Source organism: Lucilia sericata, unplaced genomic scaffold (assembly GCF_015586225.1).
Source record: "Lucilia sericata isolate MDLA Ls3-8-SP2 unplaced genomic scaffold, ASM1558622v1 Contig000146F_arrow, whole genome shotgun sequence".
NCBI classification, from domain to species: domain Eukaryota; kingdom Metazoa; phylum Arthropoda; class Insecta; order Diptera; family Calliphoridae; genus Lucilia; species Lucilia sericata.
This window is the reverse complement of record NW_023994178.1, coordinates 351,588-367,090: the sequence shown is the minus strand read 5'-3', so window position 1 is coordinate 367,090 and position 15,503 is coordinate 351,588. Positions and strand designations below refer to the sequence as shown.

Below are 15,503 nucleotides of genomic sequence, written 5' to 3'. Positions count from 1 at the left end.
ACAGCCTTCAGAAAATGACTTAACACTCATTACTGGTCTAAAAATTCTAGTACAGCGATGAAATTCGGTATAAGTAAGTTTCTTACGAACCACAACCTCTCAACAAATTTTTTTTAGGATCGGCCTATAAATGACCCTACTCTCCATATAAAGTGCCCTTCAGAAAATGGCTTTAACGCTCATTACTGGCTAAAAAATACGAATATAGCGATAAAATGTACAATACTTTTTGCTTATAGTCCATTCCGCTTAAAGACCAAAAACGGATGTAAGCCAAAACAACCCTATTCACTTGCAGGTTTTTTCGAATTTTATACAAGTTATTTGTTCTTAAGTCCACTTCGCCTATAGTCTATTTTCGTTTAAAGGCCCAATTTTCTTGCATGCATAAGTAATAGAGTCCGACCGAACGTTCGGGTTCGGTGTACGGTAAATGTGACTTTCGGCCAAAGTTCGGCGTTCGGTCTAGTGGTTGTAAAAAACTGACTGTTAGTAAAACCGGTTTTTCGGTTAACCGAAAATTTACCATTTCTATAAAACCGGTTAACCGAAATGTTTGGAAATCTTTAAAATATTTTACTATTTAGTTGAAAAGTGTAATTTTGCGAAACATTATGAATTACATTAATACACAAGAAAACAAACTTATATAGATCTGTACCGCAATTCAGTAACTTTTTAACGACAAAATTTTGTCGTTAAATAGTCAAAATTCGTTAGTTAACGATAATTCTAGTTAAGTGCTATTCTGTAGTAAAATATTTTCGATTTTTGTCGGTAATCATTGTCGGTAGTTAACGAAAACCTTCGATAAGCTAACGACTAACAAATAGTTCTTGTTAAAACATAACGATATTTATAATGTTGTTAATTCTATAGATAAATTTAACAAAAAAGGTAACTTTCAATAAAATATAAAACTTTTTATCAATTGCTAACATTGTTTTATTGATCAAATAGAAGAATAATTTAAATAAATTATTTAATATTACAAAATTGCACAAAAATGGCATTTGAATATATTGGTATGTATTTGGAAGATCATTTTCAACATCATATTCGGACTCAAGAACGAAGAATACTTCGAAATATGGAAAATCCATTTGATTTGAGTGATCGCGAATTTGTATTGCTCTATAGGATAGATAAAAGTAAAATGCATGACATTATTGATTCAATACAACACAGATTCACTTGTAATAGGATTACTGGAATTTCCCCGGAAAAACAGGTAGACAATTCATCTTTAAAATTACCAATAAGTAAATAAGACAGCTTTTTAAGATTCTTTCTGCAATTCGCTTTTATGCAACGGGATGTTTTCAAAGGCCTGTGGGTGAACAGTGGGGCATTTCTATAAGCCAACCCTCAGTTAGTCGTTCTTTACATAGAGTTACTGATGCAATCAATGATGTGTTATTGAAGCAATGGGTCAAGTTCCCGATAACAACGTATGAAAGGAACAGTGTTAAAGAACAATTTCGAAACAGTTCATATCCCTTTGACGGCTGTATTGGTGCTATTGATTGTTCTCACGTTGCTATTCTTGCTCCTCCAAACAACGAAGGAGCTTACGTTAACCACCATGGTTACCATTCTTTAAATGTGCAAATGGTATAATATGAATGGAAATTGGTATTTTACAGACTTAAAATATAAATTATGCATTACTTTTAGATTTGTGATCCATACTTAAAAATATTAAATGTGAATGCACAGTACTCAGGCTCCAGACATGATGCATATATATGGAGCTCAAGTCCTGTACGAACTTTACTGGAAAGGACATTCAATAGTGGAGAGTAAAGAACGTTTTTAATAGGTCAATTATATGATAATATTTATGTATATACAAATACGTATAAACATAAAGGAACTATCTATAATTACATACTTCAGGTGATATGGGATATCCTTTAGAGCCTTGGCTTATGACTCCTTTGCCAGAGGAAACTCCCGGTACACCAAGATTTAGATATAATGAAGCGCTTTGTAAAACTCGTAACTGCATCGAAAGGGCTTTTGGTGTTATAAAAGCAACATGGAGATGTCTTTCAAGGCACAGAACTCTACAATACAAACCTGCTTTTGCCGGGAAAATAGTAAATGCTTGTACAGTACTGCATAACATTAAACGTCAGAATAACAACTTCTCATCTAATGAGTTTAATGATGAAGTACATTTTCAAAGTCAAGACGAATCCCTAGAACAAAACCAATCACTACTTTCAGTAGCAAGACGCATTCAAAACCAAATTATTGAACAATACTTTAGTTAATTATTTAATAAATAGCTACTAAATAAATTATTCATAAACATTTTTAATAAAAATTAAGATTTTATTTTAAATTTAAACAATAAAAAAGGCAAAATAAAAACAATAAATACAATTAAGGTTTAAAAACAAAGTTATTTAATTTGACGCTTTCTTCTATATTTGAAAGTACAATTTCCATTCTCTTATAAGAGGCCAAAATCTCGTTTAGAACGACGAAACTATCCGATATTTTATTTAAAGCTTTTGCCGTTTCTTTTTGCGCATTTGCTAAATTCTGAAAATGATAAAAAAGTTATAAATTATTTATGTATATTAACAAGTAAGTTTAATCAGTCAAGTCCAACTATATGTACCCTACATCTTCAGTAGACCTAATATATAATCAGACACTGTAGACACTCACCATCATTGCATCAGCCTGAGTTTTTGCAATTTGTAAAAACTCTTCTTTAATAGAACACTCCCTTTTTTGGCGCTTTTTTGGTATTTCACTTTTATTTCCGTTTCCGCAGTTCGATGTAGTGGGAACTTCTGAAATACTTGCTTCACATTCAAATTCTACTGTTTCTGTAAAATTTTCCTCTTGTCCAGTGATCGTGATTTCTTCATTTAACTGTTGTATATATTGTAGAACGCAATATAAGTGTATATTAATTTAAATCGTATTCATAATTAACTTACCACAGTGGTATCAAAACTGTCTGGAACACTTTCATTCCCCATCATGTATTCCCAACCGACAATCCCTACTATTCTCTCTTCCAAGGGTGAAAGGAAATCTTCTGATAGGGGTTTATTTCCAGTCTTTGCTCTCTCTCTTTTTAAAATTTTAAATTTTGAGGAAGCTTTTGATTTCATGTCCCTCCAAACCTAGAATTTAAATAACAAATAAATAATTTGTAAAGTTATGGTAAAAATACTTACAATTTGCCATTGGTCAGCACTTTTAAATGCACCTGGAATTTTGTTTATTTCATTGGCCAAATCTTCCCATTTCTTCCTTGCCATTTCCTTACCATGCAAGGCAGCAAATTTGCCTTCAGCCAAACCTTTTTCATTTTCCAGGAAAGAAAGAAGTGCGGCATGTTGTGCTGCTGTGGCTCGAGGGCCTCGTGTTTTCTTCCTAAGGAAAAATTATTAAATTACACAAAATTTTCGCTTATAATTTAATACTTACTCTTTTTTTTTCCATTTTTATGCATAAACTTTTTTTAATAATTTTATTTATTTTTTATACAACTTTGACATTCTCACATTTGTACCGATATTTATCGTTAAAATATTCTAACGATAATATTCGTTAACTTAAATTAGAGAATAGAACATTCGTTAATGCAACCGATATTTTTCGTTACTTTACGATATCGGTAGTTAAAATTAAAAAATTACAGAATTGCTGTACTGAAGATATTATTGATTCGTTAGGTATATGGAAGTTGCCATAGGATAGGATGCATCTATTGATAGGATGCATCTATATCAATAACAAATTTTATGTCCAGGACTATCAAGTATAAATAAATAGGCTCGCGACGCACAGTGGTATAGGAAAAAAAAGAGGGAAATAATTCGGTAACTTCTAAACGGTTAATCCGATTTTAGTGTCCTCAAATTAGGACACCTCGGCTATGTTAAATTTTTAAAACGAACCTATTTCTTCATTTGAGTTCCGATTTAAAAAAAAAGCATTAGGTAGGCATGTTATATATCAATGGAAAAGTAATTTTGTCTATTTTTCAAAACTGTATATAATTTTTGAAAATTAAAAAATTCGCGGAATACTTTTTATATATCAATGGAAAGGTAATTTTGTCTATTTTCTTTGTATATAATTTTTGAAAATTAAAAAATTCGCGGAATACTTTTAAAAAAAAAAATTAAAAAATGTTTTTTATTCAGTTTTTGCGAAGATACAAATTTTTCAAATTGCAATAAAAATTTTATTTATGAGTGTTTTTTGATGAAATTTAGGTAGATTATTTTACTCAAAATCCAAAATTAAAAAAATTTCTAATTTTCTTATTAGAAATCCCGAAATTCCCAAAAAACTTTAAAAAAATCCCAAAAATGGGATTTTTTGGTTTTTTGCCTATTATATCCATACCAGGGGCGGGGTTATCGAAACCCGTTACAAAATGATTAAGAACATATTGGGTCATATAAAACAGGTCACTATAATTTGATATCGACTATGCGATTTGAGAATTTTTGCTCAAAATTGAATTTTCCATAAAAAATGGGGTTTTTTTGAATGGACCTGGTCCCCTCGGTATCAAAAATTTTTAGGTTTTGTTTCATTTATCGTATTTTATGTAAAGTCAGCTTTCCAAAAAGTATAAATTCTATATACATCTTCTTAGAAACTTTTTAGATAACTTAAAAAGAAAAAGATGCTTTTTTCCCAAAAAAATTACAAAAAATCGTCTTTTTTTAATTTTTTAAATTAAAATGCCTATAACTTTGGACTCAGTCATGATTTTTATATAATTCTTTCACTGCTTGATATATAAACTTGTTGTTAAGCGAATAAAAAAAATGGCGAAAATCGGGAATATTTGGACCCGCTATTATCAAAAAACTAAAGTAAGGACGGTAAAAATTTTTAAATTTTAATTTTCAAATGCGAATATCTCCTAAACTATAAGAGATAATTTACCGCTACGACGACAGTTTTTATAGTGCTTGATGAGGAGATTCTATATACGATTTTTTTTTTTTAATCGGAACTCAAATGAAGAAATAGGATCGTTTTAAAAATTTAATATAGCCGAGGAGTCCTAATTTGAGGACCCCCCGCCGGGCCCCTGGTTGGACTATAAAGTCCAAATTCAAAACCTAAACTCGACAACACCTCCTCTTTGTGCATACCAAATTTCATCAAAATCGGATTAACCGTTTAGAAGTTACCGAATTATTTCCCTCTTTTTTTTCCATACCACTGTGCGACGATTCATCGGGAACGGAAGTAGACGACGACTGCCTCGACATAGACATTGCGCCCCTGCTTTAATTGTGACCTCCCTCCGCTCGCTACGCCTGTGGTTGTTCAAATTACTGTGAATGACGCTTAGGAATATTGACAGGTGTCATTCTGACTTCCTCCAGTTTTGATAAATAAAGCCCGTTTTGAGAACGTTTGAGAAACTTCCCGATTTTTATTATACTCACGCAGTAAACAAGTGCATCCTGCATTTTATCATCAAAGTTATTTATTCGTCTTAATAAATAACAAATTTCTTCATAAAATGGTTGGAATTTCTTTAAATAGTTAATTTTTTATTGTTTTAAATGCCAACTTTTTTTTAATTTCCTGATTGTCTGAAATTCTTAATCTCCATTTCATATACATAATATATGTTTAACATTTCCATTTGTTTAACAATCTTAGGTCTGTTTTTATATGCACAAACCGAAAATAATGTTTGGAATTATCTATCCAAAAATTAAAAAATCAAAGAAAACATACAATTTTGTACTAAAAATTAAATTTTTTGGAAACGGTTAACCGAGACTCAAAAACCGGATAACTCGGTTAACCGAAAACCAATGTTTAAAAAAAACGGTTTGCGAAAAACCGAAATATGCAATAAAACCCGATTTTTCGGTTAACCGCTTAACAGGTTTATAAACACTAGTTCGGTAAAAATTTGGCCGAACACCGAACTTTTTATTTAATTTATTTTTAATCACAAAAAATAGAACTATGATTAATGTGATTACAAATACGAAAAAATACAACTATGTGTACTGTCATTAACAATACTAAAAATACAACCATGACAATAAAATACGTATGTATTACACATTTTCTTGAAAGCGGCAATAGGTGTATAAAAAAGTTTATGAAAATTATGAATTTATTAAAAAACGTTTCTATTACATAGCTGGTAAATATTTAATAATACTATTTGCTGTAATCCAATATTAGTGAAAATTTTTATCTTCTATATAGTTGTAGTACGTTGCCCGGGTTTCTTCTAAAAGTAAAGAGAATATTTTTCTATCTGTAATGACTATACTTTTTTTTAATAGATGTCAAAATTTAGCTTATAACGATAAAATAGTTATTATATTTTTCTGCATTTTGTTTAATACTTAACCCTTAATAGCCTGGTGGTACCGCCAGGAACCAACCAATAAAAATTAAGTTTTTTGTTATTTAAATATTTGTCAACTTCATGTTATGACTTTTAAAATGTTTTTAATTGCAAGCGGCACTAATTTCTTTGATCAGTATTGGAATAAAGATTCTTTTGACTTGTCCAGGTTCAAAAGAATGCAATTACCTCAAAAAATTTACTTTTGTGATATTGTGTACTTTTGTCAAAAATATTTAGTTGTAAATCGACAAAATTTTAAACAGAAAACAATATTTTACGGATCCTTGCCTAATATTATTGCAATAATAGATATTTGAAGTGATTTTACTTCTTTAGTTAGAGAGATTTTTAAAAATTTCTGGTTGGTTCTTTAAGGGACCACCAGGCACCCAGGATTCAAATTTTTTCATATATCAGATTATATAAATCGATATTTTTGGGATGTTTTTTGATTGATTTATTTCAAAGTGAAGCATAGCATTTGTGCCAGTAGTCTGTCATTGCTTGATGAAATCTTGTGTTAAAATTCGAGTGGGAAAAGATCGACCAAAAAAATTTTGGGGTTGAAATTGAAAAAAGTTTTAAAAAATCCCAAAAATGGGATTTTTTGGTTTTTTGCCTATTATATCCATACCATGGGCGGGGTTATCGAAACCCGTTACAAAATGATTAAGAACATATTGGGTCATATAAAACAGGTCACTATAATTTGATATCGACTATTATATCCATACCAGGGGCGGGGTTATCGAAACCCGTTACAAAATGATTAAGAACATATTGGGTCATATAAAACAGGTCACTATAATTTGATATCGACTATGCGATTTGAGAATTTTTGCTCAAAATTGAATTTTCCATAAAAAATAGGGTTTTTTTGAATGGACCTGGTCCCCTCGGTATCAAAAATTTTTAGGTTTTGTTTCATTTATCGTATTTTATGTAAAGTCAGCTTTCCAAAAAGTATAAATTCTATATACATCTTCTTAGAAACTTTTTAGATAACTTAAAAAGAAAAAGATGCTTTTTTCCCAAAAAAATTACAAAAAATCGTCTTTTTTTAATTTTTTAAATTAAAATGCCTATAACTTTGGACTCAGTCATGATTTTTATATAATTCTTTCACTGCTTGATATTTTTATTGTTTTAAATGCCAACTTTTTTTTAATTTCCTGATTGTCTGAAATTCTTAATCTCCATTTCATATACATAATATATGTTTAACATTTCCATTTGTTTAACAATCTTAGGTCTGTTTTTATATGCACAAACCGAAAATAATGTTTGGAATTATCTATCCAAAAATTAAAAAATCAAAGAAAACATACAATTTTGTACTAAAAATTAAATTTTTTGGAAACGGTTAACCGAGACTCAAAAACCGGATAACTCGGTTAACCGAAAACCAATGTTTAAAAAAAACGGTTTGCGAAAAACCGAAATATGCAATAAAACCCGATTTTTCGGTTAACCGCTTAACAGGTTTATAAACACTAGTTCGGTAAAAATTTGGCCGAACACCGAACTTTTTATTTAATTTATTTTTAATCACAAAAAATAGAACTATGATTAATGTGATTACAAATACGAAAAAATACAACTATGTGTACTGTCATTAACAATACTAAAAATACAACCATGACAATAAAATACGTATGTATTACACATTTTCTTGAAAGCGGCAATAGGTGTATAAAAAAGTTTATGAAAATTATGAATTTATTAAAAAACGTTTCTATTACATAGCTGGTAAATATTTAATAATACTATTTGCTGTAATCCAATATTAGTGAAAATTTTTATCTTCTATGTAGTTGTAGTACGTTGCCCGGGTTTCTTCTAAAAGTAAAGAGAATATTTTTCTATCTGTAATGACTATACTTTTTTTTTAATAGATGTCAAAATTTAGCTTATAACGATAAAATAGTTATTATATTTTTCTGCATTTTGTTTAATACTTAACCCTTAATAGCCTGGTGGTACCGCCAGGAACCAACCAATAAAAATTAAGTTTTTTGTTATTTAAATATTTGTCAACTTCATGTTATGACTTTTAAAATGTTTTTAATTGCAAGCGGCACTAATTTCTTTGATCAGTATTGGAATAAAGATTCTTTTGACTTGTCCAGGTTCAAAAGAATGCAATTACCTCAAAAAATTTACTTTTGTGATATTGTGTACTTTTGTCAAAAATATTTAGTTGTAAATCGACAAAATTTTAAACAGAAAACAATATTTTACGGATCCTTGCCTAATATTATTGCAATAATAGATATTTGAAGTGATTTTACTTCTTTAGTTAGAGAGATTTTTAAAAATTTCTGGTTGGTTCTTTAAGGGACCACCAGGCACCCAGGATTCAAATTTTTTCATATATCAGATTATATAAATCGATATTTTTGGGATGTTTTTTGATTGATTTATTTCAAAGTGAAGCATAGCATTTGTGCCAGTAGTCTGTCATTGCTTGATGAAATCTTGTGTTAAAATTCGAGTGGGAAAAGATCGACCAAAAAAATTTTGGGGTTGAAATTGAAAAAAGTTTTAAAAAATCCCAAAAATGGGATTTTTTGGTTTTTTGCCTATTATATCCATACCATGGGCGGGGTTATCGAAACCCGTTACAAAATGATTAAGAACATATTGGGTCATATAAAACAGGTCACTATAATTTGATATCGACTATGCGATTTGAGAATTTTTGCTCAAAATTGAATTTTCCATAAAAAATAGGGTTTTTTTGAATGGTTTGATTTTTTAATTTTTGGATAGATAATTCCAAACATTATTTTCCGTTTGTGCATATAAAAACAGACCTAAGATTTTACCATATACATATGTAACAAATTTAAGAGTTAACCTTATGGTTGAAAATAATAGTGCTAGGTAAATTTTCTAAAAAATGTTGAGTTTTCCCTAATTAATTTGCCACTTAAAAAACATTAGGTAGGCATGTTATATATCAATAGAAAGGTAATTTTGTCTATTTTTCAAAACTGTATATAATTAAAAAATTCGCGGAATACCTTTTTTAAAAAAAAATTAAAAAATGTTTTTTATTCAGTTTTTGCGAAGATACAAATTTTTCAAATTTCAATAAAAATTTTATTTATGAGTGTTTTTTGATGAAATTTAGGTAGATTATTTTACTCAAAATCCAAAATTAAAAAAATTTCTAATTTTCTTATTAGAAATCCCGAAATTCCCAAAAAACTTTAAAAAAATCCCAAAAATGGGATTTTTTGGTTTTTTGCCTATTATATCCATACCAGGGGCGGGGTTATCGAAACCCGTTACAAAATGATTAAGAACATATTGGGTCATATAAAACAGGTCACTATAATTTGATATCGACTATGCGATTTGAGAATTTTTGCTCAAAATTGAATTTTCCATAAAAAATGGGGTTTTTTTGAATGGACCTGGTCCCCTCGGTATCAAAAATTTTTAGGTTTTGTTTCATTTATCGTATTTTATGTAAAGTCAGCTTTCCAAAAAGTATAAATTCTATATACATCTTCTTAGAAACTTTTTAGATAACTTAAAAAGAAAAAGATGCTTTTTTCCCAAAAAAATTACAAAAAATCGTCTTTTTTTAATTTTTTAAATTAAAATGCCTATAACTTTGGACTCAGTCATGATTTTTATATAATTCTTTCACTGCTTGATATATAAACTTGTTGTTAAGCGAATAAAAAAAATGGCGAAAATCGGGAATATTTGGACCCGCTATTATCAAAAAACTAAAGTAAGGACGGTAAAAATTTTTAAATTTTAATTTTCAAATGCGAATATCTCCTAAACTATAAGAGATAATTTACCGCTTCGACTCAAATGAAGAAATAGGATCGTTTTAAAAATTTAATATAGCCGAGGAGTCCTAATTTGAGGACCCCCCGCCGGGCCCCTGGTTGGACTATAAAGTCCAAATTCAAAACCTAAACTCGACAACACCTCCTCTTTGTGCATACCAAATTTCATCAAAATCGGATTAACCGTTTAGAAGTTACCGAATTATTTCCCTCTTTTTTTCCCATACCACTGTGCGACGATTCATCGGGAACGGAAGTAGACGACGACTGCCTCGACATAGACATTGCGCCCCTGCTTTAATTGTGACCTCCCTCCGCTCGCTACGCCTGTGGTTGTTCAAATTACTGTGAATGACGCTTAGGAATATTGACAGGTGTCATTCTGACTTCCTCCAGTTTTGATAAATAAAGCCCGTTTTGAGAACGTTTGAGAAACTTCCCGATTTTTATTATACTCACGCAGTAAACAAGTGCATCCTGCATTTTATCATCAAAGTTATTTATTCGTCTTAATAAATAACAAATTTCTTCATAAAATGGTTGGAATTTCTTTAAATAGTTAATTTTTTATTGTTTTAAATGCCAACTTTTTTTTAATTTCCTGATTGTCTGAAATTCTTAATCTCCATTTCATATACATAATATATGTTTAACATTTCCATTTGTTTAACAATCTTAGGTCTGTTTTTATATGCACAAACCGAAAATAATGTTTGGAATTATCTATCCAAAAATTAAAAAATCAAAGAAAACATACAATTTTGTACTAAAAATTAAATTTTTTGGAAACGGTTAACCGAGACTCAAAAACCGGATAACTCGGTTAACCGAAAACCAATGTTTAAAAAAAACGGTTTGCGAAAAACCGAAATATGCAATAAAACCCGATTTTTCGGTTAACCGCTTAACAGGTTTATAAACACTAGTTCGGTAAAAATTTGGCCGAACACCGAACTTTTTATTTAATTTATTTTTAATCACAAAAAATAGAACTATGATTAATGTGATTACAAATACGAAAAAATACAACTATGTGTACTGTCATTAACAATACTAAAAATACAACCATGACAATAAATTACGTATGTATTACACATTTTCTTGAAAGCGGCAATAGGTGTATAAAAAAGTTTATGAAAATTATGAATTTATTAAAAAACGTTTCTATTACATAGCTGGTAAATATTTAATAATACTATTTGCTGTAATCCAATATTAGTGAAAATTTTTATCTTCTATATAGTTGTAGTACGTTGCCCGGGTTTCTTCTAAAAGTAAAGAGAATATTTTTCTATCTGTAATGACTATACTTTTTTTTAATAGATGTCAAAATTTAGCTTATAACGATAAAATAGTTATTATATTTTTCTGCATTTTGTTTAATACTTAACCCTTAATAGCCTGGTGGTACCGCCAGGAACCAACCAATAAAAATTAAGTTTTTTGTTATTTAAATATTTGTCAACTTCATGTTATGACTTTTAAAATGTTTTTAATTGCAAGCGGCACTAATTTCTTTGATCAGTGTTGGAATAAAGATTCTTTTGACTTGTCCAGGTTCAAAAGAATGCAATTACCTCAAAAAATTTACTTTTGTGATATTGTGTACTTTTGGCAAAAATATTTAGTTGTAAATCGACAAAATTTTAAACAGAAAACAATATTTTACGGATCCTTGCCTAATATTATTGCAATAATAGGTATTTGAAGTGATTTTACTTCTTTAGTTAGAGAGATTTTTAGAAATTTCTGGTTGGTTCTTTAAGGGACCACCAGGCACCCAGGATTCAAATTTGTTCATATATCAGATTATATAAATCGATATTTTTGGGATGTTTTTTGATTGATTTATTTCAAAATGAAGCATAGCATTTGTGCCAGTAGTCTGTCATTGCTTGATGAAATCTTGTGTTAAAATTCGAGTGGGAAAAGATCGACCAAAAAATTTTGGGGTTGAAATTGCTTTGAAACGTCGGCGTACAATCTCTGTTTATTGCCAACTAGCGATATTCACCTAGATCACATAATACTCTTACCAAAATTTATAATATAAGGCATACTGCGATCAAAAAGTCCAAATTATTCATCCCTAACAAAAGTTCGATGTCGAAAATGTCGCACAAAATCATATTTTTCTTCAGAAAAGAGCTGTTTTATATATTGTATTTATATCCCAATATACTTGTCTTCATTAACCATGAAATTGCTTATATTGCTTTTAAAGTACGTTTTACAATATTTATAATTTGGAAGTCCGGGTGTCTGAAGGTTCCTCTAGGAACCAACCAGGTATTTGTCACATAACACAGGTAAATACTACATATGAACTAGGTTGTAGAACAAAAGTTGCTTAGAAATGTATTAATTAATTTTTGCCGCTCAAACAAGAAAATCTGGCTATTAAAGGTTAAGTCAGGCAAAATTCCAATAGACCAAAAGAGTAAGGTAGAAGATCTGGTGAACAATAAGATAGTGGACCATGCAATCGATTCAAAGGGCAAACAACCAATAGATAGCTTGAGCTTCCAATGTATTAGCACCCTAAAGAACTTGGCCGTCCCTCCTTCCTGGGACGGCGCTAAGAAGAGCGAGCTTCCGGTGCTCTTAAAGTCCACTGTCTACATAAAAGGATGGGGCAGTAAACTGGCTAATGAACGTATTCTGGAAATTCTTGGTGGTCAAAATGCTGAGCTGGCCATGGAAAAATGTGATGCCTTTTACAGGAAAGAAGAACCTGAGGAAACTTTATTTATAATAGGTATCGACCAGAAATCTATGGCTAGTCTTGCCAAGAAACAAGGTGGGACTTACTTCGCCTCTAAAGCTGTCATATTCAAAATTGGGAAGGTGCCGATTGAAAGGGCTGTTACAACAAGCCTCGAAAAGGACACTAAAATACCTAAGACCACAGCATCAGTAGCAACTACTGATAACGTTAAAGAGTCAAATTCTAAAAGCCACCAATGGTACCCACTGCATCAATAGCCACTTCAGGTTACCCGGAGGAGTCAAATCCAACGAGCTGGGATGTGATCACTAACTCGCTGGAAGACAGTTTAAATGGATGACAATGATTGAGGTTATCCAAATAAACCTCCATCGGAGTCAGACGCCTACCAACGCTCTGATGGCTAAAATTAACACAGGTAATATACTTATAGCTTTAATCCGGGAACCGTGGACGATTCGCAACAAGGTTTCTGGATTAAATCACGTACAGGGTCTCGACCGAGAACATGTATCTTATGTCACAATAACTTATGTTTTCTCCTCTCAACAGGATTATCCACATCGGATACAACAGTGCTGAAGCAATGTTGTGGCAACATATACCTTGCATCTGTTTACCTGCCTTTCGATTCTCTGACACTACCATCAACGTCGGAGCTGATGAAACTGGTTGAAGAAGCACAAAGGAAAAATAAGAAAATTGTAATAGGTTGTGATGCCAACTCCCACCATGTAGCTTGGGGTAGTAAAAACACTAATCGCAGGGGACAAGCCCTTATGGATTTCCTTAGTACTAAAGACACATCGAATTTAGATAATAAAGCTACCTTCGTCAATAGAATCAAAGAAGAATTATTAGATATATCTATATGTTCAGAAGAGCTTATAAACGAAATTCAGGATTAGAGAGTTTCGGACGAGCACTCCTTTTCTGACCATCGGTACATAAGATTCAAAATACTACGGGCGCCACCGAAGAGGATAAAATTTCGGAATAAGTCTAAAACTAATTTGGACAATGTTCGGTTCTTACTAAAGAACCGTTTATGTCAGGACACTTTTCAAAGTCGAAATAAAGAAGATATAGACGCCAAAGTAGCAATGCTCACAAGTGCCTTGGCTGAATCGTTCGAGGACAGCTGCCCTCTGCGAGAGCGAAGATCTGCCCAGGAGAAACCCTGGGTAACCGGGGAGATCCGGAACCTGGTAAGACTCTTCACAAACTATTTAACCAGGCACGGCGTAAAAAGACCGCAGTATACTGGGATGAGTATCGTAGTAAACTTGGTGAATATAAGAAAATTGTTCGTAAAGCCAAACGATACTCCTGGAAACTTTTCTGTGAACAGGTAGACAGCGTAAATGACGTATCGAAGATAAAAAATTCCTATCCAAAACTCATGTCCAACCGGAATCTATGGTCGATGATACGGGCAGGAGGCTGGAGGATATGGAGGAGACAATGAAACTCCTAATGGACTCTCATTTCCCACCCGGTATATCGAATAACATAGATGAACCGATATTGGAGGAACGGGAGGCTAACACGGAAATTGTAATTACATCTGACATGGTTAAAGGGGCAATCAAGAGCTTCGCTCCCTATAAAGCTGCAGGACCGGATGGGATTTCCCCGGCACTCTTACAGATGGAGGCGGGACTGGTTTCCGTACATCTATCTCAGATATTCACTGCATGCTTAAAATTCACATATACCCCCATTAAATGGCAGGATGCAAGGGTAATATTTATACCAAAACCAGGGAAACCTAGCTATTCGACACCTAAGTCTTATCGACCGATAAGTCTTACGTCCTTCCTACTTAAAACCTTGGAACGGATAGTCGATATTATGGTTAAAAGCAGTATACCATACAAAGACCTAAAATTTAAGCAGCATGCTTATGTAAAGGGACGATCGGTGGAAACCGCTTTAAACGAAGTTGCCCACTACATAGATGCATCCTTTGATAGCAAACAATATACATTGGCGGTATGCATTGACATCGAAGGCGCCTTCAATAACATGCACACTGATACTCTTATCCACTCCCTAGACCAGTTTTATGTTGACCGGGTGCTCCGTAACTGGATCGACCGCATGCTAAGGAACAGATGGATAAGCTGCGAGATGTACGATATAACTATCAGGAAAAACGTCTTTCGTGGTATCCCATAGGGTGTCATTTTGTCACCTTTACTCCGGGTTACCACGATTAATAGCCTCGTAAGGACCCTAACCGAGAAAGGACTTAGACCTGTCTGCTATGCAGACAATGTCGTAATACTTTTAAAGTGAAAAGATACAAATTACTTGTGGAGAAGAGCTGAGGAGGCTCTGAATACGGCCTTGAGCTGGGCTCAACCGAGAGGCCTCAATGTTAAACAGGCGAAGACGGAAATCTGTCTTTTCACAAGAAAGACAAAAATTTCTACGTATACTGAACCTTGCTTCCTGGGCAAGAAGATACCGGCGACAGACAAAGTTAAGTACTTAGGTGTAATACTTGACCGGAAATTAAAATGGAGACACCACATAGAGGATAGGATCAACAAGGCACATCGGTGCTGGGCGATATGTA

General features: G+C 32.0%; 1 protein-coding gene and 1 pseudogene across 1 annotated transcript; one reads left to right on the top strand and one right to left on the bottom strand.

Moving 5' to 3' along the window:
• Positions 1–1,006: 1,006 nt before the first annotated feature.
• LOC119601171 lies at positions 1,007–2,279 on the top strand (annotated as a pseudogene).
• Positions 2,280–2,391: 112 nt separating this feature from the next.
• On the bottom strand, positions 2,392–13,022 carry LOC119601170. The gene is made up of 5 exons (XM_037951927.1): positions 13,003–13,022; positions 3,204–3,402; positions 2,961–3,149; positions 2,683–2,892; positions 2,392–2,553 (listed from the first exon to the last, which is right to left on the bottom strand). The coding sequence occupies exons 1-5, from the start codon at positions 13,020–13,022 to the stop codon at positions 2,392–2,394; spliced, it is 780 nt and encodes a 259-aa protein (XP_037807855.1).
• Positions 13,023–15,503: the final 2,481 nt, after the last annotated feature.